At 35.9% G+C, this 25,138-nt stretch overlaps 1 protein-coding gene across 1 annotated transcript; it reads left to right on the forward strand.

The window, feature by feature from the left end:
* Positions 1 to 7,001: 7,001 nt before the first annotated feature.
* On the forward strand, positions 7,002 to 7,826 carry LOC121456239 (coiled-coil domain-containing protein 70-like). The gene has a single exon (XM_041664180.1). It carries the CDS (start codon positions 7,002 to 7,004, stop codon positions 7,824 to 7,826), a length of 825 nt encoding a protein of 274 aa, XP_041520114.1.
* Positions 7,827 to 25,138: the final 17,312 nt, after the last annotated feature.

Below are 25,138 nucleotides of genomic sequence, written 5' to 3' on the forward strand. Positions count from 1 at the left end.
TTAGTGGCCAAGTGGAAATGGAAGTATTCCACATGTTATGTACCTTGAACGAATGCTTCCAGGAACTTAAAGCCCCCAATGCCACCAATTGGATGCTCACAGACTACAATACAGTCATGCTATCATCAAAATTCTAGGCATCTATCTGATCATACTTTAGTAGCCAACTGACAAATAGTTACCAAAACAGTTCTGCTGGTCTACAGATAGAATTTTGATGTAAATTTATAAAGTTAATTTTAAGATTAGGGTCACATGACTTCTGAAAACTTTTTCACAGTACAAAGATGTCCTAAACTTTTAAAATATATTTCTTTTTGTTAGTCTTCTTATTTAAAGATGAGAGTTGAAAAACGCCTGTCTTAGTTTCCTTTCCTGTTGGTTTAATAAAGTGATCACAATCAACTTGAGGAAGGAAAGGTCTTTATTTGGCTTACAGGATATACTATTTTTTTTCTAAAAATTAATTTGCTTTTTCAATTTTATTTTACATTCTATCCACGGTTCTGTCTTCCCCTCCCCTGCTCCCCTCACCAGACCACCCCTCATCCATTCCTCCCAATGGGAAGGGCTCCCATGGGAAGTCATCAGTCTGGTGCATTAAGTTTCAGCAGGACCAAGCCCCTCCCCACTGCATTTTGCTGAGCATGGCTTCCAGCTCATGCACCAGCTACACTCCTTTAACAAATGAAGCACAGGAATTCAAGGCAAAATATTGGTGGAATAGTCATTACAGGCTAGCTCCAGTGTTACTCAGGGACCTTTCTCCTGCAACTCATGTCCTCTCTAAGGTGGACTGGGTGCTGCTAAATCAAAGAGGATTTAAGGAAGTGACTCACAGAAAAGGCCTAGACTTATCTGATCTTGGTGATTGCTCAACGAATGTTTCCTCTTTCCAAGTTACCATGTGTTCTGTTAAATTGACAGAGAAAGCTGTGACAGGGTCCTGCATGATACATGTAAATATTTTCATAATTTAAAAAATATTTCATATATAATGACTCATTTACACCTTCAAATAAATATTTGTGGATACAAAAATTTCTTATTGTTTATATTCTCAAATTTTAGATGCTTTTAATTTTCGAGGCACAGAGTTAAAAAATAGCTCAAATTCATGGATAAATGAAAAGACACATATCACCACTTTTCTTCTCTAAGAAATGAATTATTGAGGATAATCCTAGACCACAAAACTCATGTCAATGGAATTTGTGTAGTTTTTCATGTTCTACTCCCCAAGTTACAGCTTCAAGACTTAAAGGGCCTGTGAGTACAGGACCGCAGATTAGGCAGGGACCACACTTAAACACCAATGTTCAAGACAAAGACATCTTTTATTAAGCAAGATAGAGGGGGTGACTGAATTTGAATATGACAGAAACCGTAGCAGGTAACACCATAAAAATTGTTTTGAGGAGACAAGAGGGGTCCTAGCTAGGATGCCTTAGTAAGTCTTGATTATATACTCAAGTGTCAGTGTAGCCAAATGCAGAGTTTGGGTCACTAGGCTATTGAGGTCAGCAACAAAGATGAATCAGACATGGGGAAATGGCTAAAGAAGGAGTCCAGCGGGGAAACTAATGGTTTACCAAAAGAGGAACCGGGAAGGACACCGTGTTCGCATATTTGGGTCTCTTAGATTCCTTCAACCAAGGCATGCAAGAAAAGGGGGGGGGGGGGGTTGGGGTTAAAAATTTACTATCGACATAAACAGACAGTGGGAAGAAAACTTGAAAAGGTCAGGTCACCGTGAAATGTCCAAATCACATCATAACCTCACACTGTCACTTCTAAATTATCTTTTCTTAGCAGGGTGGAAATACAGACTCAAGCTGCATAAGCGTGCATCCAGCAGCACCATGGCTATGCTGCAGAGAATGCTTAAGTAACTTAATTCTTCTCACAAAACCTGATGTTGCTGGCAGCTTCTATTCTGGCTGGGTGCCCCGACATGAATTGCAGATTCTCTCTGCTCCTTTGGAGAGGAGTTTGAGGAGGATGAAAGCAGATGCAGGCAGACACAGATGGAGCCCAGAAGCCAAATAGCACGAGGTTCCTCACTACAACAGTGGGGTTGGCAGCTTCATGCTGTTTTAAGGAAGGAAGGTAATTTTCTATAAAGTAATTAGATCATCACTTAAGCAAACCATCATTGTGATTGTATTTTATTTTCATTAACTCTAGGAAATAGTCCTTTGAACATAAGTAAAATTTAAGTGGCTGATTTTAGTAGTTATCGGTTTCATTTTTGTTACTTGGAAAAACAATCATGGGACCTGGGGGTTGAAAGCGATTATTTCTTTGTAACATGTCTAGCATTGTCTTCACAACCTCAGTCAGTGTGAACATTTCCAAACACCCAGCACATGAAAGCCTGCCGTTGATTGGCCTGTGGAAACATTAAAACAGTGTCAAATGGTTTTCTTTCTCTCACTAAGGACTTTAGTACTGGCTTAGTGCTCTTAATACTGACTCGTGTAGAACAGGGCACTCTCATTCCTGCATCTGAATTTAATGCCATAAGTCTTTCGCCCCAAGGACAGAGTTCTAAAGAAAGGGTTCTTATCGATATTAATTACAATACTCTCTTTTCCTGAGGGAAGTTTAACCATTTTACTTTGGAAAAGTGGAGTGTTGTATCTCAAAAGGTGTACGGTCTACTAGTTTAGTATATTGTGGAGTTAGTATCCACAAACATTCTGACTACATGTTACACAAGTACTGAATATCATTTGGACAACTGCAATTTTGTCCCGTTAAATTCAGAGATGGCTTAAGATGATGTACTTGCTAGATAATCTCATTCGTATGGCAAAAATAATGTGTAGCAACAACTTAGGGACTACCTGTACATGGAAGGTTTGGAACCATGTCTTCGGTTCTAGTGTGTGGTTGTGATCTCTTCCGATGATATTTTTACATGTGAATTTATCTTGAGGCCCAGAAGAGATATTTTACTGTGGGACTGCAGAAAATTAAACAAAGACACTTATGCTGCCAAGAGAAGTTCAGGTCATCCACTTCACAAATACCCAGACTTCAGAAATGCTTACAAGGAGCCGTTTGAGACACTGTAGTGCTCCGTGCTCTACAAGACATACTTGTGTGTCTCAGCTGCTGTCAGAACCCAGCTGAGATCTGATAAACAAGAACCAACTGTTGGGGACTTAGCAAGCAAAAGATGGGAAGACTGAAGACTGCTGTCTGCAAAGAGGAGATTACTTACGCCCCAGCCAGCTAACACATGTACCTGAAGCTGGCACAGGTGGCGTTTGCATGCATGCTTTAAGATGCTGACTTCCCAACCTCAGTGTTTTCTAACTAAATATAGATGAAAAAGAGATTCAGCTTTAGGCAAAAAATAAAAAGGGCAAGGACGACCAACCAACAAACAAACATTAGTCCCTTCTAATCTCTTTAAATACTTTTTTGTCTGAACTTTCTGCCAATATGTATTATTGAATTGTATGGATATTTCAAACATAATTTGAGATTCACTTTAAATGAAATCTGCTGTGAGATTGCTTGTTCTAGATAATGTCAGATTGTCTTGATTATTCGTTGATATAGGAGGGTCCAGCACCTTCTGAGTAGCTCCATTCCTTCTAAGATATAACAAGGCAGTACTGTTGGGAAAATGGTCTTGTATCCTGTAAACATTTGTCATTTGTATTTAATAAAGCAGTGATTGGCCAGGGCCTGACAGGAAGTATAGGCAGGATGAGCAGAAAAGGGGAATTCTGGGAAGAGTAAAGGGTCAGTCTGCAGTCATCACCCAGATGCAGAAGAAGCAAGATGAGAATGCCTCAATGATAAAAAGTACCAAGCCACATGGCTAACATTGTCATGAATTATGGATTAATTCAAGATGTAAGAGTTAGCTAGAAATATGTATAAGCTATTGGCAAAACAGTGTTGTAATTAATATAGTTTCTGTTTGATTGTTTGCATCTGGGTGGCCAGGAAACAAATAAGAAGCTCCCGCCTACAAGAAAAAAACAGCTTTCTTCATGGTTTCTTCTTCCTATTCCTGTTTGAGTTCCTGCTCTTATTTGCCTTAGTGATGAAGAGGACATAGAAGCATGAGTCACATGAATCCTTCCCTCATCTATTCTAATTTAGATCATAGTGTTTTGTAATACAACAGAAAGGAATTTATTCAGCCAGATCATCTAGATTGTCAAAAGTTAAAAATTCTGAAATTTATAATTCATCTACAAAGGAAAGAAATAATAAATTTGTGCAAAATAGAATCAATAATTTTAGAAAATAATGAAAGCATATTTTATAAAATAAAGTGGAGGAAACACAATGGCAGTGAAATGGCCATTGACTTCAGTGACACTGGAGTAAATATGCTCTTGTTTTTAGTAAGCAGTGAAATGAATAAGGTTCTCTTGTCTCACTTTTCCCTTCTCTAACTCCTCTCTCTCTTTCTGAATACGAACTAATGAAGGACATACATTAGTAGGTTTCCCACATGCCTTTTAAGCATCCTTACTATTATTTCTGCTCCTCCCACTTACTCTGCCCTACACTCCCAATCCTTTCTCCACTTTAGTTTCCTCTGCTATTATTCCCCTTCCCCATGTTGCCTGTATTTTACTATGCCAACCACTCTTAAGATCTGACTTTATAGCTCCTTGTCCATTGCTTTTTTCTAGTTTTCAAATTACATAGGTATTGCAAGTTAAGCATACAAATCTAAAGTGTCTGCCTTACATCCTCATATGTGTGAGAATATTTGGTATTTCTTTTCTCGATAACATAACTAAATATAATGTGTTCTTTTCAGTATGTTCTTTCACCCAATTTATAACTCACTCATACTATAGTTTCACACACACACACACACACACACACACACACACACACACATATATATATTATATAATATAAACAATTTGGAGTTAATCTGTAAAGATGATTATGACATGATTATTTGACATGATGTCAAATAAGCCTATTAAATAATCTTATTACTTAATAACTTAATGATAGAACAGTTGTCTAATTTGTTGTTTTCTATGAATTATTTTTTCATCATTAGATTTGATTGTTAATCATCATATTTTGTCTTTAGTGCATTAGTTACTTTAGACTACAGTTTCCATATTCTTGTTAGAGTTGATTTCAGACTATACTTTTGTTACCTGAAAGAGCTGATGAATTATGAGGCTGCTTTCTTTACTTTTTAAACTTTATTTCATCATCCTACATTGTACATATATACATATATATATATATATATATATACATATATATATATGTGTGTGTGTGTGTGTGTGTGTAAAACCATGAAGAACCTATAAACCATTGATGAGGTTTGAATTAGTTAATAAAACCAATCTCCGTATTTTGCTTTTTCAGTAGATCAAGGACAAGAGTAACTTTGTTTTAGTTTTTCTGTTTGTTCTAAAAGTTCAGACATCACAGTATCATAAGCATTTGCTTTGCCGAACTCCTCCTGAACCTGCAGCTGCCAAAAGCACAGAAACAGAACCAATAGCACAAGGAAGAGGCTCCCACAAATTTCAAGTAAACACACTCTCAGTTAAGTTCCTGACAATGATACTCTAAAAGTATCATGCTTTCACTTTCACACATCTTTTATTAGTTTTACAGCATACCTTAGTACATGTTTTTAAGGTTTTCAGTTGCTTTCTGGATTAAATTAGATAGTATGAAAATACCAGAGGTATAAATATTTTTCAATCCTGTTAATCACAAAAAAATTACTATTGATTCTGCTAAAATAAATTGGCAAATCTTTATTCAAGTGTGGATATGGTGGTTTGGGCTTAGTGTGTTTTATGTAAAGGTTTAAGGTATAAATATAAATACAATGAGAAATTTCTAAAGAATTAAAATATAGTCTCTCTGTCATATAAAATAGTAATACACTGTTCATCACTTTATGTTTCTGTTCTGAAAATGCTATAAAAGTAATAAATACAAATTGAAACATCATTCCATGGTAATACTTGTGTTCAATAGGATTTCCAGAATTAAAATTTTAACAGGTATACCTAACATATAAATTTACCTCACTCAGATTATTAAACAATGATCTTAAATTTTAACATATTTTCAACTAATAAAGTTCTTTACTACTTATAAATAATGTGATACAAATACTTGCCAGTAAAAAAATATATATACTTGTCTAATCATGACAAGCATTAGGTTAAAATAAATTTTAATAACTAATATGCAAGCTATCACTATATATACGTGAATTTAATAACAAATACATCAAATATAAGTTTCTTAGTTTTCCTAAAATACATACCTTAAAAAGCCAAAGACAACATATGTAGCCAATGACTTTACTAGAGTTAACACTAAGTGACATCACTATAGATGACATAAAATGTTGATTATTTGTTTTCTTTTACTAACAGAAACTGGGCTTACAAGTCACTTAGAGAACACAGCAATGTAAGTAAGGCTGGTTGCCCAAACTTTAATTTCTCCTTTTAAGTTAATTAAGTGCTGTAACCATTAGTGCATATTGCCTTAAAATATCTTCAGTGTCTTCTCCATCATTCTCTTTTCTTTGTTACTGGATGTTATTCCAATAGAAACATTCTTGAAGGAATAGTAAGCTCCCATACTAGCAGTCATTTCATTTAAAGACAATTAATTAGTATAGCTAATAGGTAATAATATAAAACACTAATATTGGTTAAAAATCTGCTTAGCTTGTGAAGACAGACATTTCAATTCATTACTCTTGTTCAATGTAATGTCTTATATAGAATAAAGTGATTAATTTCTAATTAATCTGTTTAGAATTAACTATAATTTTAGTGAGCTCAACCTAATAGTGGGTCTAATTTTGTCTCTCCCGTCATTTTCTCTCCTTCAGCGCACCTGGCTGAGCTTTGAACAGATAGCTACTCTATTGCTCACTAAGAAGTCAACAGACAGCCAAGACTGCATGAACAGATTTAGGACATTTTCCCTTGGGATTATCAGTAGTGAACAGACAGGCAATGGATGTCTTTGGATCCAATCGAATACATAAAGGGAAAATACTGCGATTGCTTTCTTGTTTCTCTTGTACCAGAGATCAAAGTAAACTCAAGCGTAAATCTCATGATGTGGAAAAAAACCTCTGTAGAGAAAATAAGGCATTGAGAGATGAAAACAAGGCTCTGAGAACAGACAACAAATTCCTCTGGGGGGAAAATAAAGCCTTAGGAAGAGAAAATAAAACATTTCGAATGGACAACCAATTCATCAGGGAAAGAAATCGTATCCTAAGGCAACAGAACCAGCTACTCCGGAAAGTGAAAAGGTTGATTTTAGAGAGCCCAAAACTCTCCGATGAAGAACTCAGTGCCTTGAACACAGAAAGAAAGTCTTACTGGCAACAGAACCGAGCCATGGAGGCTCAGATCACAGCTCTCAGGCAGCAGGAGAAAGCATTCCAGAATGAGGCAAAGGCTCTCCATGAGGAGATCAAATCCCTGCATGAAGAGACCAAGGCTCTCCAGCACCAGGAGAGGGCTCTCAGAATGGCAGAGAAAGCTCTGATGAGGGATGAAGTGTCTGTGGAGCTGGAGGAGGTGCTGAAAAAGGAGGGAGCTGCTCTGGAGATGGAAGAGCAGGCCTTGTGGCAGGAAGAGCAGGCTCTTCGGGAGGAGAACAAGGCACTGAGAGAAGAGCATGGGGCTCTACAGGATGAGGAAGTCGCCCTGCAGAAAGAGGCGAAGATCCTGCAAGAGTGGAATAATATTCTTCAGGGGAAGATCACAAACAACCTCCCAGGGCAAACACACAGAGATGACGCAGAGAAGTGTGACCTAAGAATGTAAGAACAAAGCCCAGGCCATCATCGTCATTCCGGAACATACAACTAGAATTCGAAGGAGATACATCATTGTCAGGAGCCTCAAAAATTAAAGAGCTCGATATTTGATCCTGGAAACTAAATAAAAAACTGAGAATTGAACAAAAATATTTGGTTCCTTAGTTTTCTCTGAATTACAGATAATTGCTGGTAGCATGAAGCACACATTTAATGTACAAGTCAGATTTGTCCGTTGAGAGAATTTTGATGAATATCAAAATTCCATTGTAAGAAACTTATAGCAAGTTATAAAACTTTTTTTGTTTTGTTTTGTTTTGTTTTTTGAAATAGGGTTTCTCTGTGGCTTTGGAGCCTCTCCTGGATGAGCCATGCCTATCTGTAATCCCAGCAATTGGGGAAAAAGAAGGATCAGGGTTCAAGGTTGTCCTCGCCTACTGCATAGTGATTTCAAAGCTGTCCTGGGTTACATCAGACCTTGTCTCCAGAGACAAAGCAGCAATATTTTTCAATTTTAATTTACAAATTAAATGATGGGTAAGCAATAAAAATGTGTATAATTTCTATATTATAGAATATTTTTCTTCCTCTTTATACTAAATTCATGTCGAGTAAAGACTTTTACTTATCATGCTAAAGAATTTAAGTTTTGTGTTAGTACAAAAGGTATTAATGTTCAGTTTCCCCACATTTAAATTTTTCTTCTCATTTATTGTAATTTTACTTAGTAAAAGAAATACTTTTACTCATAAAAGTTTTTGAACAATAGGAAAAAAGAGAGAATAAAGCTCTCCAAAATACAAGAGAAATGGTATGGATTAATATGTGAATATTCGGAAGAGTTTATGTTCAATAGAAATTAAAGAGCCGGACATGGTGTAACAAGTCTACAATTCTACCACTATAGAGCAAGAGGCAGAAGGGGCTTTGTGAGTTTGAGGTCAAACCATCTACATAGTTAGATCTAACTTATCAGAAGATATAGAGTGAAATCTTGCTTTAAAGAAAAATTAGAGAAATACATGATAGTTCATATTAGTAATGACAGCTGACCTAAATGTAATTTTTAAAAATCATACTATTCCACAGTTATACAAATTCAGTAAATATCTTGTTACCTAACAGTAGAAAAGTATAAATAATTTTGAAAACTTAATTCACTATAAAACATAATAGTTTCTATTGAATATATCTGAAATATCTTGTCTATTATTGTTTTGTCAGAAACTGGAAATGTAAAAAAATTATAAAAAAGAAGCACATTTATGCTTCCATGTCCACTTAGAAAAATTTCTGAGTAAAAATTACATCTAATTTTTACCTGTCTGTATTGTCCTCTTTGGAAAAATTTACTAATTAAAAATAAGATAATACTTCTAATTTAAGATCCCATAGTCTGTTAATGAACATTTTTCTCAAACACATAACTTCATTTGTTATGCAATTTGTCTCTCTAAAATCTCACTGGACATTATTTCTACCATATTTTGTTTTCAAATACGTGATCTGACTTTGGAGAAAGCCATGATATGACATGGGATTTAGATATGTGTTTATCGGAGTTGTAATCAATTTAGAACCAAGAAGAAAAAAATACAATAAAGTTACCATTAGTTTTACCTCAAAAAAATGTTGAAAAATACCTGAAAGCCAACTTTAGAAATCAAGACCTAAGTAGATAGGCTTCTCTATAGTTTATATATTCTTCAATGCTATTCCTCACAGACAAGAGTCATAGTGCTTTAAAACACCTTATAACTTGTTGATGAAAACAGGAGGCGTGTTATCTACATGGAAACTGTTACCAAGGGCTTCTTTCTGTCATGAATATCTCATTATTGTATCACAGTTAAAGAGCAGTAGTTTACTAGAAGGTGAAGTACTGACAGGGAAGCCCAAACTTTTACCAACAGTTCATCAACCTTACACAGGCAAGGATATCTACAAATGGACCAGAATAAAAAGGATTAAGATTATAAGAAGTTTCTGTGATAGGAGTATTTTGGGCATGTGGGTTTTTTTTTTTTAACTCAGTTTGTATTTCTAGAATGTGAACTTTGTAGATGATAGCATCTTATTCCATGCCAAACTGTTGGGAATGCTGGTAGAACATATTTCATATTTTCAGTCTCTCATCTTTAGCTGCATCCTTGCACGGCTCCAGGAATTGGCCTGACTAGAGTGGTAAGGCAATGAGGAAACGCCAGACAGATGAACAAAAATGTTAGTATTGAGTGAACTAGTTTCTGATGGGAAGCAATATTACCCTTGAAGCTTAGCCTGCTGAATATGCACAATTAAACAGTGTGCAAGTTGGTTGTATACAACTGAACAAGAAGATGGTGTTGTTACACAAAGACAAATGAGTCACCATTTATGGTGTTCACCTTGATCATAACATTAGCACTGTATTTTTAGGCAATAGTCTTCAAGCATGAAACATACCAAGGATAGAGTTGTGAAGGAGTTTTTAGGACACGCTGTTCAAACTCACAGTCCAGCCTTCAAGAAAGACATTACGCCTCCTTGGAACCGAGGCTTTGGAGTTAGTCACTAGACTGAGACCATGTAAAACAACACACACTCACTCAGGAACTCACTCAGGGTGTTCTGTTTTCCACACCCTTGGAATTTAAATGTTAAGTTCAAAAATCAAGATTTCTACAACACCTTGATTTTTCTGGTACATTCTCTAGGTTACAAATTATATAATTCATGAACCTTTTAGACAACTTCTGTAAACTTAACTATTTCAATGCCTTATTGTACTATCAGATACTAACCAAAACCTTCTGCTAAAATTTCATATGTTAGCTGTGATCATTGCAAGCTTGTTCTGTATATTCAGTGGAAACTAAACAATAAATGTTCCTTTTCGTTATTGTTTCTAGAAGAATTGGTTACAGATAATCAAGTGTTCCCAGTGGTATTGTTCTGAAACGAGACCAAGACAATGTTATCAGCTTGAAGAGATACTAGTTGCTACCAACATCTTAGAAATGGTAGATCAACTAACTTCTTTAAAGGACCACAAGAGCTGAGAGGTGGTGGCTCACACCTTTAATCCCAGCACTCAGGGGACAGAGACAGGCAGTTCTCTCTGAGTTCACGGTCAGTCTGCTCTACAGAAGGAGTTACAGGCCAGGCTCCAAAGATACACAGAGGAACTGAAAGACCATAAGGTCTAAACTCAGTTATGAAGCTACCTCAACCTATTAGTTATGGTGAAGATTTCCATCCTTCCCCATTTTTTGTACTCCATTATGCTTTCCATATCACCATACACCTTCTTTTTCTTTTCTGATTTCCACATCATCTAAGACTTCAACCTTTTAAAGTTCCCTCTGCAATGTTCCTTCAGTCTTCTCACCCTATGCTATGATTTGAATGCAAAATTTCCGCCACACAATTATGGTTTGAATATTTGTTTTCCAAGGGTGTAATTTTTGAAATCAAAGATCCTTTGGGAGTGGGGACATAGCTGGCAGAAGCAGCTCACTTGGCCAAATTGACTCCTGCTTCCTGCTTGCACACTTTGTTTTCCTGTTCTACTGCAGTGAACTTAGCTGTTGCTCCACACATTCCTAGTCATAACTGACTCAAAATGTTTGATTTATTACTAAAAAAAACCTTCCTCCATAAAGATGTCTGGGATTTTCATCACAATGAAAGCAAATGTGATGAGCACAGCTAGCAAATACTTTGTTGCTATCACCAGGTGGTTTTCTTCTCTGTTAAAGGCTGAGCAAAGTCGAGCTGGGCTACACCTGTTTCCCTCTCACAGTATTTCTGATAATTTCATGTGTTTTCTCTGAGGATGACACAGCTTCAACGAAAGCACATGATATTAGACTTTACCACTTTCTATCTTGCATATTAAGTCATCTCAAGACAATCTGTTCAGTCTTTCGGAAGATCTAATATCTGTAATCTGGATGGGAGTATCTTTCTGCAATTTTCCTGACTTCTCAGATTTCAGCTTTCATTTGGGTGATTTTCCAACAATGTGCTATTCACCTTTGTTTATTAATTTTATATAAAATCATTTACTCCCTACCCACCTTAAAATACTTGTAGTCACCAAGCACATTAGGTTAGAAATGTGAATTACTTTGTTCACCCATCTAATTTATGTCCCTCACTCAACCATGTAGTAACAGAAGCAGCGGGCTGCGTCCCCAGCACCCGGCCACTCACACAGCTAGCTCTAAACCCCGAAATAATTACATGGAAACTGTATTCTTTTAAACACTGCTTGGCCCTTTAGCTCTAGCCCTTACTGGCTAATTCTGATATACCAATCAACCCATCTCTAATAATCTGTGAGCACCGGTCTTACCGGGAAGATTCTAGCCTACGTCCATCCTGGGTCAGAGCTTCATCTCTTGTGTCTGCCTGGGAGCAGGGCATGGCGTCTCTCAGGCGTCTACCCCGGAGAGGAGAGCTGTCGAGTCTGAGCTCACTCCCTCTTCCTCCCAGCATTCTGTTCTGTTTACTCCTCCCACCTATGTTTTAACCTATGAGGGCCAGCCAAGCAGTTTCTTTATTTTTTTAACCAATAGCCTTCCTCCATCACAACCAACTACGGTCGAATCAAGATTACTTGAATATCAGCCTTGTAATTTAAAACTAGATATGATATGAGGGGGAAAGAGGTCCTGTGACAGAGTTCCAGAAGATTTTTTGTTGTTGTTGTTAGGGGAAAGGGAAGAGAGGAAGAGTGCGGTGGGTGGGGTGCGGAAGACCAGCCTCTGGGTACAGGAGCAGCAGAAGAAAAGAGAGAGGCAGAGAGGATAGGAGGGAGGGAGAAGAGGAGGGCCTGAGAAACAGAAGATGTGAAAGAGGGAGGGAGAGCCACAGAGACGGGTAGAGAAGAGAGAGAGACAGAGACAGAGAGAGAGACAAAGAGACAGAGAGAGAGAGACAAAGAAGAGGTGGCCAAGGCCCACCTTTTAAAAGGCAACACAGGGAATGCACACAGGAGGTGGTATTAATGGCTGCAGCTGAGGATATATCCTGTCAGGACCCTAAATGCAGGCCAGTACAGATGCCTGAATACTAACGAGATTCATTTGATAACTGCTGCTTCCTGCTTCTCTCATTTCTTACCTGCATTTCTGTTATACTATAATGCCTGACAGTTATATTTTTGTTATTTAGTTTTTGTTTTTTAATTCCTTTACTCAATCTGTATTGTGCAGATTTGAAAAGTATGTTATGCTGATTTCCTTGTGACAATATGCATGGCTTGAAAAGTATCAGAGCAGATGAAACTTGCTGAAAGTGTTCTTATTATTAGCTCGAATACAGTATTGTGATCTAGAACTTTATCTGTTAATACTTACAGAACTATCCACTAAGATACCGTTTACCTTAACAGACAGATATCTTGAATATCATTTCAGTCCTCATTTTACAACAAAAAATCAAACACATAAAAAATTAGTTTTCCTAAAATAAATAGTGTTGTTTTATTTCAAAAAACAGATATTAAATCATAAGGATTTGCTATCACATTGTTCTCTTCACTTTTACAATACACTTCTACACAAAATATTGCATTATAATATTATGTATACTGAAAAGTTTTAAATATATTGTTAATATTTCTTAAGACAAGCCTCTACCAATGTGCATAATTCCAATCAGACCAAATTAGACCTAATAAAAGATGTCCATGTTTAATGCAATACTCCAGGTTGGCACTGGGAAAGCATGGCTAGGGGAAGAGAGAAAAGGGAAGACCACGCAAAACCCAAGACCACGTGTTCATTCTCTGGTGGGGGCAGCTTAAATAGCTAAATAGCCTGTGGGAGTGGTTCTGACCTTCCCTGTCCCACCCTGTGTAGGGTTCACTGCTTGGCGGGCTTTTCTGGACCCTCCCTGGAGAGGGGTCACCACTAAAAGGGTTCCTTCCTTTCTTTCTTTCTTTCTTTTTTTTTTTTTTTTTTTTTTTGGAGCCTGTTAGGTTTTCTTGACCTTCTCTAGGAAAGTGGACTTTGAACTGAGGCAACTCTCAGGGGAGAGGACTTCCAAAGATGGATGCCAGGACCTAGGATGAAGCCTCCAACTTAGTATATATGTTTTTAAATTTCATGTCTTTACTCTTATGTCTACTTTCTTATTATTAAATAGTTACCATTTTAAAGAACTTTATTTTATTTATTTATTTTTTTAAAAAGAAATAATAACATAAGGGTTATTATTTAGAGTACACACTGATATGTTTATATGTAACAAATACTGTACTACTTTCTTTCCTATGATTGTACTTTTTGCATTCTTACAGATTCAACAATTGTTGTCTGACTCCTGAACTAAAACCATAGGATAACTAAAAAAAAAAAAATATTTTATTCAGAAAGGAGATAGGAAGAAAAATAGCACTAAAAAGTATTTAAAAACAAGTCTTTGATAGCAAATGTAGAAACTATGTTGTCAAAAAATGATTCAACTTCCTCAAAATTCAAAGTTATCTATATTAACTTAGGGACCTTAATTAATCTCTGTTGAGGTAGAATTTTTCTATGATACTATACACATTATTTTATTTGTGTCTAAATTATATCCAGTCATCAAGTAAAATTACTATTCATATTTCTTCAAGCATGGAAATGAAATTTTTAACTGATTATTTAAGACAATTAACAATTTTACAGCAAAGAGCATAAAATTAAGCTTGAAACAGAGATTTGAGTTAATGGAATACAAACATAACTCCTGGCTAATTCATAACAATTTTATAAAAATATACGTTAATATATAAAATCCTTGATTTATTTGTTATAATTTATTTTATGTGTAGGGGTGTTTTTTCTATATATATGTCTATGAGTCACATGCAGTCTAGTGCCCAGGGGAGGTGGAAGAAACTCACAGATCTCCAGGGATCAAGGATGGATATATATATATATGAATTTTGTGGAGACTGAATGCTATAAATGAGATAATATGTCAACTGAGATGCATCAATGGAAAAATGTAGAAAATTTATGATCTGTATTTGCAACGACTTATCTATTTATAACTTGAAAAAAAAAGAAAAAACTAAACTCCTCAATGAAATTATTAGTTTTACCAAATAGGGAAAATAAAAGTTCAGGGAGAAAAGTTTAATATTCCCCTCCTATTACTGCCTCCGTAAAAGGCAATGATCATTCCAGAAACGTTACAAAGAAGGAATGTAAGTGGTAAATGATTGTATAGAAATGTTTCATTCTTGACCAACAATGTTATCTTTGGTATCTCCTGAAAAATGACATGTAGCACATTTAAGGCTTGGTCAAGTTAGATTTTCTCAGGGAATTCATCTGTAGAGAGCGATGGTATATTGGATATATTTTCCATCTGGTCCTGTGGGACCTTTCTTTAGGTATCTACTACAGGGAAAATATTTCAAGCCAGCAGGAGGAAATAGTATTTCACTTCTGGGAACTGGAAAAACATGTCTGTCAAAATTACTCCTAGTTTCTCAGACGTCTATAGTGTTAGCAACGGGGAATATGGCAAGGTGGCAGCAGGAGATTAAAGCTTCCAGCCTGTTCGAGAATGTCTGCTCATTTCTGGGTTGTAGATAGTCCTGTGAGAAATGTTCCTGAGCTCACTGGCAGCTACCACTGTTGCAGTTATTCAGGGCAATTAATTTGTGATTTTGTGATACAGACACAAATACCTGCATAGTCGCAGGGTAGAATGATAACACAGTTCTAATGATGGAAATGTTACTTATAGAAAATACTGTGAACTAAGAAGATCAGATATGGGATCCTGGAACAATCACAGATATCCTGTCACTTAATAATACTAAGAACTGGGTCTCTATCACAACTTTTGTCCCATAAGTTTGCTTTCCAAACTCTTCCATGTCCTAGCTCTAATGATAGTAAATATTAATATAAGGACTCATGCTAAGACTTTATAATGGTGCTGTGAAAATGTTCAGTGTACCTAGATATTAACTTTTGTTACAAATATCCATGGTCACCTTAAAATTCGTATTGTTTTCCTCAAATTTTATATTTTCAAAGCTTATTTTGAACTCTAGATAAGTTTCTTTCTAAGTAATTTATTACTCAATATTGTTTGACACTTTGGCAAAATTGAACATAGTACAATTACTACATAAATACATGAAAATAATACAAAGAGAGCACATTTTATATTTTATATTGTCACAAAAATAAAAATAAAATATGAAGAAACAAGCAAATTTACATTAAATGCATTTAAGTATGAAATAAATTGAAGTATAAAATATATCTTTAGTGTTGTAGTAGAGTTGCAGCTGAATCCCTGCGAGCACAAGACTCCCAGCGGATTTCCACTAAGAATGGTTTAATTCTGTATCAGTCACAGCTCTGACTCAGGCAGAAAAAAAAAATATATCCTTTTCAATACACTTTGTGCAAGTTGTTAGTGAACATATTAGTTAATGACCTGAAGGCAAATCTCTGACAATGTGATTTTGTGCTAATTGTGTGGAAAAATATTTCTAGCTTTTAAAAACGCAGCAGTCTGGGTGGCTACAGGGAATTTATCTGCCCTGTTTGAGCTCCTCTATTCAACCTTCCTCAAGGGCAATCAATCATACCAAATGAGTCATCCAGCATTCACATCATGTGTGAAATCAAGGAAAACCCTCAAGATTCAATGTCATGGATTAGACGCTGTCAGTCTGTTTGCATTCAGGAGGCATTACAATGACAAATAAGATAAAATTATTTGAAATAAGCACATGCATATTTTTGCATCTCATCTTCACATGTTTAATATTAGAGTCTGTTTCAGATATATCATTATGTCACTCAAAAATCCCTATTTTAAGTTTATCATCCTTAACATATTTTTAATTATTAATGAAATAAATTAGTGCTCCTTAAGAACATTTTTTATTGGAAGACAACTGATTTACAGACTTTACCAAAAGAATATCTATATAGTTATGCTAAGATATGAAACTAAAACACATATACCATACACACATGAACACAAATGGATATTTGCTATTGAATTTATTATGACTTTAAAGCTTATTTAAATATTGTTGAATCTTTCAATCCACTACTAAGAAATATAATGGACAGTAAATTATACATTAAGCACATGCATCCTAGTTACAATGAACCTAGTTGCTATGGGTAACCTACTTTAAAAAACTAACAAAATGAACAAACAAAAAAAAAACAATAAAAATACGGAATAATATCCTAATCCCATTATATAATGTATATTATATAATATAAATCAAGATGTGTATATTAATTTGAACAAAAATCTGGCTTACACTGGATTTATTGATGTTATTGCTGAAGTTATAATTTACCAATTTTAATATTCATTCATATTAAATGTACTTTCTCACCATCTTAACATACACATATATTATACATTATATAATCTTCTCATATATATCCTGCTTGAATTTAAGTAACTCTATACTAGCTTTAGAGAGCTAGCCAATTCAAAATTAAGTTATTCTGTCATACAATATATTAATGTATCCCATTTTTGTGTTTTTAATAAGGTATAAGATGATGCAAAGCTTGCTTTTTTAGTTGGATCCTTATAGGCATAGGCTTTATTCACAATCTATTTAATAATAGTTTAGAGATTCTTGAGAAATCCAAAGATCAGAGATGGGAATTTACTTGTTCCCTTGCCTTGCTTTATCAATAGATAGAAGACACTTTACATTTCAAACGTAAAATTCGCACTGATTTATGCAGAACAACATAGAGAAAATGAATCCTGTCAATCATAAAACAGTCTATAGTTTTTTATCTCCTAGTTTACAAATAAAGCAAACTGCAAAATGCTGATATAAGAAAAAGTATAAATATCTAATAAACCAAGGAGATAAAAATATCCTGTTATTGTTTATGAATTAAAAGTCTCAAATTGTCAGGTTATCCTGACTTGGACATTTTATGAAATCCAAATCAAAGTTCAATGAGCTATTTTATTGACAACAATAAACTATCTCTAAAGTATACGGATGGAGAAAAAAAAACAAAATAACATACTATATTGACGCATAAGCAAGAGTTGTATCGTGACATACCTAACCCTAACATGTATGGTATTGGTATTATTGTTATTATTATTATTAATATTATTATTATTATTTTATTGGCTTTTTGAGACAGGGTTTTTCTGTGTAATAATCCTGGCTGCTCTGAAATTCACTTTGTAGACCAGATTGGCCTCAAACTCACTGAGATCTGCCTGCTTCTGCCTCCTGAGTGCTAGGATTAAAAGTGTGTGCCACCACTATCTGGCTTGGTATTGTTATTATATTTGTAATATAATTGTACACAATAATTAATAATTATTGTATAATTATTATTGTATAAAAGTAATACATTGGTAAAGAAACCAGGTGGTTTAAAATTAGATAGAGCCATAAACAGAGACAGAAAAACAAGATCAATACAATGGAGAGAAGATAGTACAGGGACAACTTGGCATCTCCATGCAAATAAATGTGTCTTTATATAGACAGGACTAACATGCTTTGCAAATAATTAATTCAAAATAAATCTGGACCAAAATGTAACATACAAAGTTTTAACACTCCTACAAAACAGCATGAAAACCAGGAAAATTTGGTACAGTGATGACATTTTAGACATTACAAATAAAATATGATACTTCAAATAAATGACTAATTTCATTAAAAATGAAATTTTTCTTTAAAAAGATGATAAAAAAGAGACTAAAAACAATAATCTATAATATTGGGAAAAATGTTTGTTATCTGATAAAGTCACCACACAATGTACAAAACCACAACTCTCAATCTTATGCTATGGCTAATCTGAATAAAACCAAGAAATAATAAAAAGTCAATGATAAAATTGTTTTTTTCATGAAAAAATTCCTTGTTGGAATAATTGAAAATAAATAGGCTTTAAAAGTCCAACATATTTTAAGGTTGGAATAGTATTAGAAAATTTAATTGCAAATTAAAATTAGGTCTTGTGACCAAAACACACCTCATAGACTTCCGAAAACATAAAGGTATGACAATATCAAATGATGTTGGTGAAACGGGAAATCTCATTTCTTGGTAGACGGAGGGGTGACAAACAGTGCAGACACCTTAGACACTTTGGTAGCTTCCTTCAAAATTAAACAAAGTTTCAATATTTTATCCAACTCCAATATTTTATCCTCTCCTTGGGATTTTTTTTAACCAAAGTATATTGGATATTATAAACACACAAAAATAAGAAATAGTGCCCAACAGCATTTATGAACAAATCAGCTTTGTTCATAATTCCCACTACATGGAAGCAACAATCATGTGTTCTTCAGAAAGTGAGTAAATAAATTATGTAATATCCAGACAATGATATTTTTCAGATATAAAAATAAACATATAAAATAGATGGAGAAAGTGTGAAGATATGAATAGTATGAAAGATATTCAAATGTAGCCGGGCGGTGGTGGCGCACGCCTTTAATCCCAGCACTCGGGAGGCAGAGGCAGGCGGATCTCTGTGAGTTCGAAGCCAGCCTGGTCTACAAGAGCTAGTTCCAGGACAGGAACCAAAAGCTACGGAGAAACCCTGTCTCGAAAAATCAAAAAAAAAAAAGATATTCAAATGTATAATACTTTTGCGAAGATCCAATTTTCAATTCTGCTTTTATATGGTTGCAAATTATGGTCTTGATAAAAGACGGCATCAGGGAGAAATCAAGTGCTCAGTGCAGGAGAAAGGATTTATAGATCAGTCCAAACAATCTACATGATTCTGTAATGGTGAGTAATATGCGCAGTGACGTGAATTAAACAGAAGCATCGTGTTATAGGAAACAGACCAAGTACTGAAATGCAAACACCTAATAATTAACTGACAAGTGGAAAATTAAAGCACGGTCTTACAGAAGAAGTCGAGTTGGAGACTAGCAAAGTTATCAGTTAGCAGAGATGGAGAGGTTTATAAACATGTTAAGGGGAATATCACATAAATCTAATTGCATAGAATTGTATATTCAGCAATTGTTTATGGCATTGTGACTATAGCTAATAACAATCTACTATATTCTTGAAAGCTGTTGAGAGTCAACTTTAAAGCCTTATTATAAAAAGGGCAATTTTGTTAGGTATAATGTTAATTAACTTTAGTCATTAAAGACTATACTACATACATATTTATAAAATGCCACCATGTTGCATAGGATAAAATACACATTAGCCTTTTTTTACCCATTACCTGAATTAAGTAACTCAATTAACCTGAATTAATTAACTGAATTAAGTAAGTAAGGGAAAAAAAACCGCAGGGCATCAGCTTATAGAAGCATTTTACCTAAATACTGAATTTGCAGTATGATTTTTCTTTCTCTTTTCAAGCCTTTTATTTCTGCTAACAATATAGACATACTTGTTTGATGTGTCACAGAACAAATGGAAGCAATAAAAACACACGTTCATAAATTTCATCAAAATAATACTCTATGTGTGTGTTATTGTGTGTGTGTTTTGTGTGCATGTGTGTCTGTGTGTGTGTTCTAGAGAAAACAAGATGAGTGCAATTCTTGGTTTTCAAAAAGTTCCTTCACATGGCTGTTGTAAAGCAATGTTGTGCATGTAACCTCATGTAATTCTCTTTTTTTTGTTTTGTTTTGTTTTGTTTTTGGAGACAGGGTTTCTCTGCGGCTTTGGAGCCTGTCCTGGAACTAGCTCTGTAGACCAGCCTGGTCTCGAACTCACAGAGATCCACCTGCCTCTGCCTCCCGAGTGCTGGGATTAAAGGCGTGCGCCACCACCGCCCGGCCTCATGTAATTCTCTTATGCTGCACCAGAATAACCTGTCTTCATCTTTCAAGAGGACATTTATGATAACTGGACGGCCCAAATATTCTATTCGACAGAAGCTTCAGCAAAACTGAAGGATGAAAAAAATCTGATATATCGTAAAATGCTTCCATATTAGATGGTAGATGCCGGTACCTCTACAAAGACATTCTATCTCTTGTTAATGAAAGCCAGAGGCTATACAAATTCTGTGTGCACTTATAAACTTCCAAAGTAAATTATGTAAATGTAGATACAAATAATGGTGAATTTAGAGATGTTAACCTAATAAAAATCACAGGTTCACTTTTTGAAGGAAAGTGTAAGTCTAAATACATGCCAAGTACAGAATAAATATCATTTTATCATACAAATGGGCAAATAAACTCGCTTACAAGGTTGAAATTTGTGGAATGAAAGAAATGGTAGCATCATGAAGCCAAGAACAAAGTAAAATTAAGGATATAGAAAGACAGAGCAGTGAGAATGATCTATCCTCTAAAATATTGTAGCTCACCTCTGTGATGTAAGGTACTCAGTCACCTTTTCAAGTTGACATAATTCAGAATGGAATTTATCTTTTTATTTTTAAAAACATTTTCCAAAGTGATCAACAGTAAGTGCATACATTAAAAGATATAGAATGTAGTACTTGATTCATGTATTGACTATATACAATTAAATTCACACCTCATTTAACGTCTCCAGCCTCTCACCTACCTTTTGGAATCCTATTTTGCGATACTTTTACTTTTAGACATCAGTGTTAGGAGAGACTTTTCATGACTACATCACAGATTGCTTGGGTTATTGATGTTGTATGTCCTATTAACTCTGTAGGATAGAAAATGGTAGAGGAAAAAGAAAGTGGCTCTCCAGGGAGAGCAGCAGACAGTGAGGAAGATAAAAATAACCCACTTCCAGGGCAATTGTACTCCTTTAGCAGGCATCATTGCCAAACACACTTACCTTCTGTTTCTTTGAGTTTTATCTGCCTGAGGCTTGAAAGTCACTTGTCTGAGGCTCTGCAACCCCCATTCTAGCAGAATAAAAAGTGGAATTCTATTCTCTCTGGAAGCCGCTTGGCCTCAAAGTGTCATATGCTAAGTCACTTGTCATTCCTGCCAAATCATTCTGAGTACAATGCTGTAACTCAACAAAAATAAGTGCCCTTTTATATTCATCAGGTTAATTTAAGAGTTGTGAATCACCTTGAAACATTTGAAGTCATTGCCAACATTTAAAAATGGAAAATATAATAGAAAACATTACAGTAGAATAATAGAAATAACTGTCACTTTGTGAGCTTTTTTTTCATTTCTGCATGTAAATACTTAATAAGGAAAATTTCAGAGAGCACAAGTTTATTTTGGCACATTATCAGAGATGTACATTCCCCTGTCAGGGAGAGCAGCATAGAAGGACTGGCAGAAGCCATATGAGTTGTAGTGTGAGACAGTTGACTGATCATGTGACAATGGTAGTTTGGAATCAGAAAGAATAGAGTAGGGTTGGCTATTAACCCCAAGACCTACACTCCTTAACACACCTATTAAATATTTCAAAACCACCTAAAACAGTATAGTTATCTAGCACAACTGTGACATCATAGATTGTCATGTTTAAATGTGAATTTCATGTGTTTTGATCATGCTCACCCCTTTTATCCACTGCTTTCAGAACCATGACCACTTCTGTATCCAGTCAACGATGTGCTTGTTTTATAGAATAAAGTTGATTTAGAAAATAATTACTGCCAAACTTTCATTATGTGTTGATTTCTTCGTTTACTCTGCTTTTAGATAAGCTCAGTTTGGCTCAAACTTGTTATGTAGTCAAGAACAACATTAAATTTAAGGCTTGTAGAAGCATACTCAGCCAACATATTACTTTTACAATATAGGATCTTTTTATTACAAACGTTATAAGACCAGAGTATACTTTTAGTATATATGAAAATGTGGTGAACTTTCCTAAAATATAACATATATAAGGGCAATCTAAATGAAATCTCCAAGTAATGGGAGAGACATAGTTCTAATTTGCCCCCTCTTGTCACCAAAGCTTCCAGTACTGTGATTGGATTACAACTACTTGAGTTGTTTGCCAAAGGGGCCTCTTGGGAATATCCAAGAAACCAGGGTTGTTGCCAAGACTACAGGCTACTCTCCACAAATAGCAAGGCCTCATTGCTGAAGACAGCACCTATACAACTCACTGTACAGCAAGTCATTGAGCTGGTGACTCAGACCCTTCATCCTTATGGTCTAGTATCTTTGCTATAGGAAGGTACTCTACCTAATGTAAACATTAGGTCAGCTACAAGATCTTTATCTGCAATGGCATACTACCTGTGTGGTACTTTGAAGATATTTGGCCCCATAAACTTACAGTGAGTGTCACTTTTAAGAGGTATGACTTTGTTAGATTATGTATGGTTTGTTAGAGAAAAAGTGTCACAGCGGCAGAGGGCTTTGAGGTTTCATATGCTTGGGATACTGTCCAGAGAGTCAAGATCCTGTTGCCTGCCGGGCTGTGGTGGCGCACGCCTGTAATCCCAGCACTTGGGAGGCAGAGACAGGCGGATCTCTGTGAGTTCGAGGCCAGCCTGGTCTACCAAGGGAGTTCCAGGACAGGCTCCAAAGCTACAGAGAAACCCTGTCTCGAAAAACCAAAAAAAAAAAAAAAAAAAAAAAAAAGATCCTGTTGCCTGCAAGATGGAGGACTTTCAGTTCCAGTACCACATCTCCCTGCATGCCTCCATGCTCTCTACCATGAGATAATGGACTGAACTTCTGAAACTGTAACGAAGCCCCCACAACTGAATGTTTTCTTTATAAGAGTTGCTTGGGTCTTTTCACAGCAATAAAAATCCCTAAGACACCCTGAAAGACATGCTAGTGAGAAGTAACCAACCAATGACTGATCTGACTAAAGGCCCGATGCATGAGATAGAATGCATGCCCAGTATTGCTTGAGTGACCAAAAATCTGAGACTATATAGCACAAGGACCTTAGGTAAAAATCAAACTAATATTCTAAATGAAAGAAAAAATATAAAAACAGGGGTTCTAATGATATCCAGCTATCCTCATAGATCAGTGCCTTGCTCCTCCATCATTAGAGAAACTTTCTACTTCAGAATAGATGGGAACAAATGTAGAGACCCACGGCAAAACATTGCCCAGAGAGTGAAGCACAATGAAATACTCAGTACTAATGGAAGTTTCCATCAAGTCCTTCCCTTTTGACCCCAGGGAATGCCACAGAAAAGGAGAAGAAAAGAGTATAAGAGCTAGAGGGGATGGAGGACACCAAGAAAAAATATGGCCCTGTTTTATTATGTTGGAACTAATTGAATCCTGGCCCTCAGCTGCTCTTCCCTGTCTAGAGCCTTCTAATTGAAGTTACTAGAAGCTGTGCCTAGCTTAGAGGAGCAGAGGATGGGATTTTCACCTGTTGGCCATTGAATGCAGTGTATTTAAGCCTCCACTGTGCTATTAAAGAGGGGCTTTTGGTACCAGTGATTGAAGGTCTGTGTGTCGGTCTATCCCTGCGTGTGTATTCTCAACCTCCAACCCCTTGCCAGAAGCTCGCGAACTGGGTGTGTTCTAGCGCATAGGGCACAGACGGGGTGGGGAGTGGGGGTGGGCGGCATTATTTTGTTTAATTTGAAAAAAGAAAACAGAGTATCTTTTTTCATTTTATATACCAATCCCAGTCCCCTCTCCCTCTCATCCTCCCATTTCCTCCGCCTATCCCCATTTCCCCACCCCCATCCATTCCTCAGAGAAGGTAAGGCACATTGTGTGGTGAAGGTCCAAGGCCCTCCCTACTATTTCTAGGCTGAACAAGCCATCCATCCAAAGAGAATGGGTTCCCACAAAGCCGGTATAAGCAGTGGAGATAAGTCTTAGTGCCACTGCCAGTGGCCCTGCAGCCTGCCCATGCATACACTGTCACCCACAATCAGAGGATCTAGTTTTCACCTATGCTGGTTTCTTACATGTGCTGCTTGAATTGGTGAGCTCCCATTAGCTCAGGAGTTATTCCTATTTCAGGAACTATTGAAACCCATAAACTATTTCAATAGGTGTTCCCATCATGGTCTTGACCTCTTTGCTCATAGTCTCACTCCTCCCTCTTCAACTGAACTTTGGAAGCTCATCCCAGTGCTCTGCTGTGTTTCCATCACTTACTGGATGAAGGTTCTATAGTGACATTTAAGATATTCATCCAAAGGACCTTTAAGTCAGCATAAGCAGAGCTCTTATGAGCCCTTATACGCCAGGACCCATATATATATATACATATATATATATATATACGTATATATATACATATATATATATATGTATATATATATATTCTGGCTTCCAGTTTATTTATTTAAAGTTTTTACAAGCTTCCTAAGAGTCCATACAAACAAGCAAGTGGGTCACAGATTCTTGTGCATTCTCTCTGGCTCTTTTCCTTCTGTTGGTTTTTCTTGTCTAACTCTGGTATGGTAGTTTATA

This window comes from Microtus oregoni, unplaced genomic scaffold (assembly GCF_018167655.1).
Source record: "Microtus oregoni isolate MIOR12 unplaced genomic scaffold, Mior012 000001F_ref0000356, whole genome shotgun sequence".
Lineage (NCBI taxonomy): Eukaryota > Metazoa > Chordata > Mammalia > Rodentia > Cricetidae > Microtus > Microtus oregoni.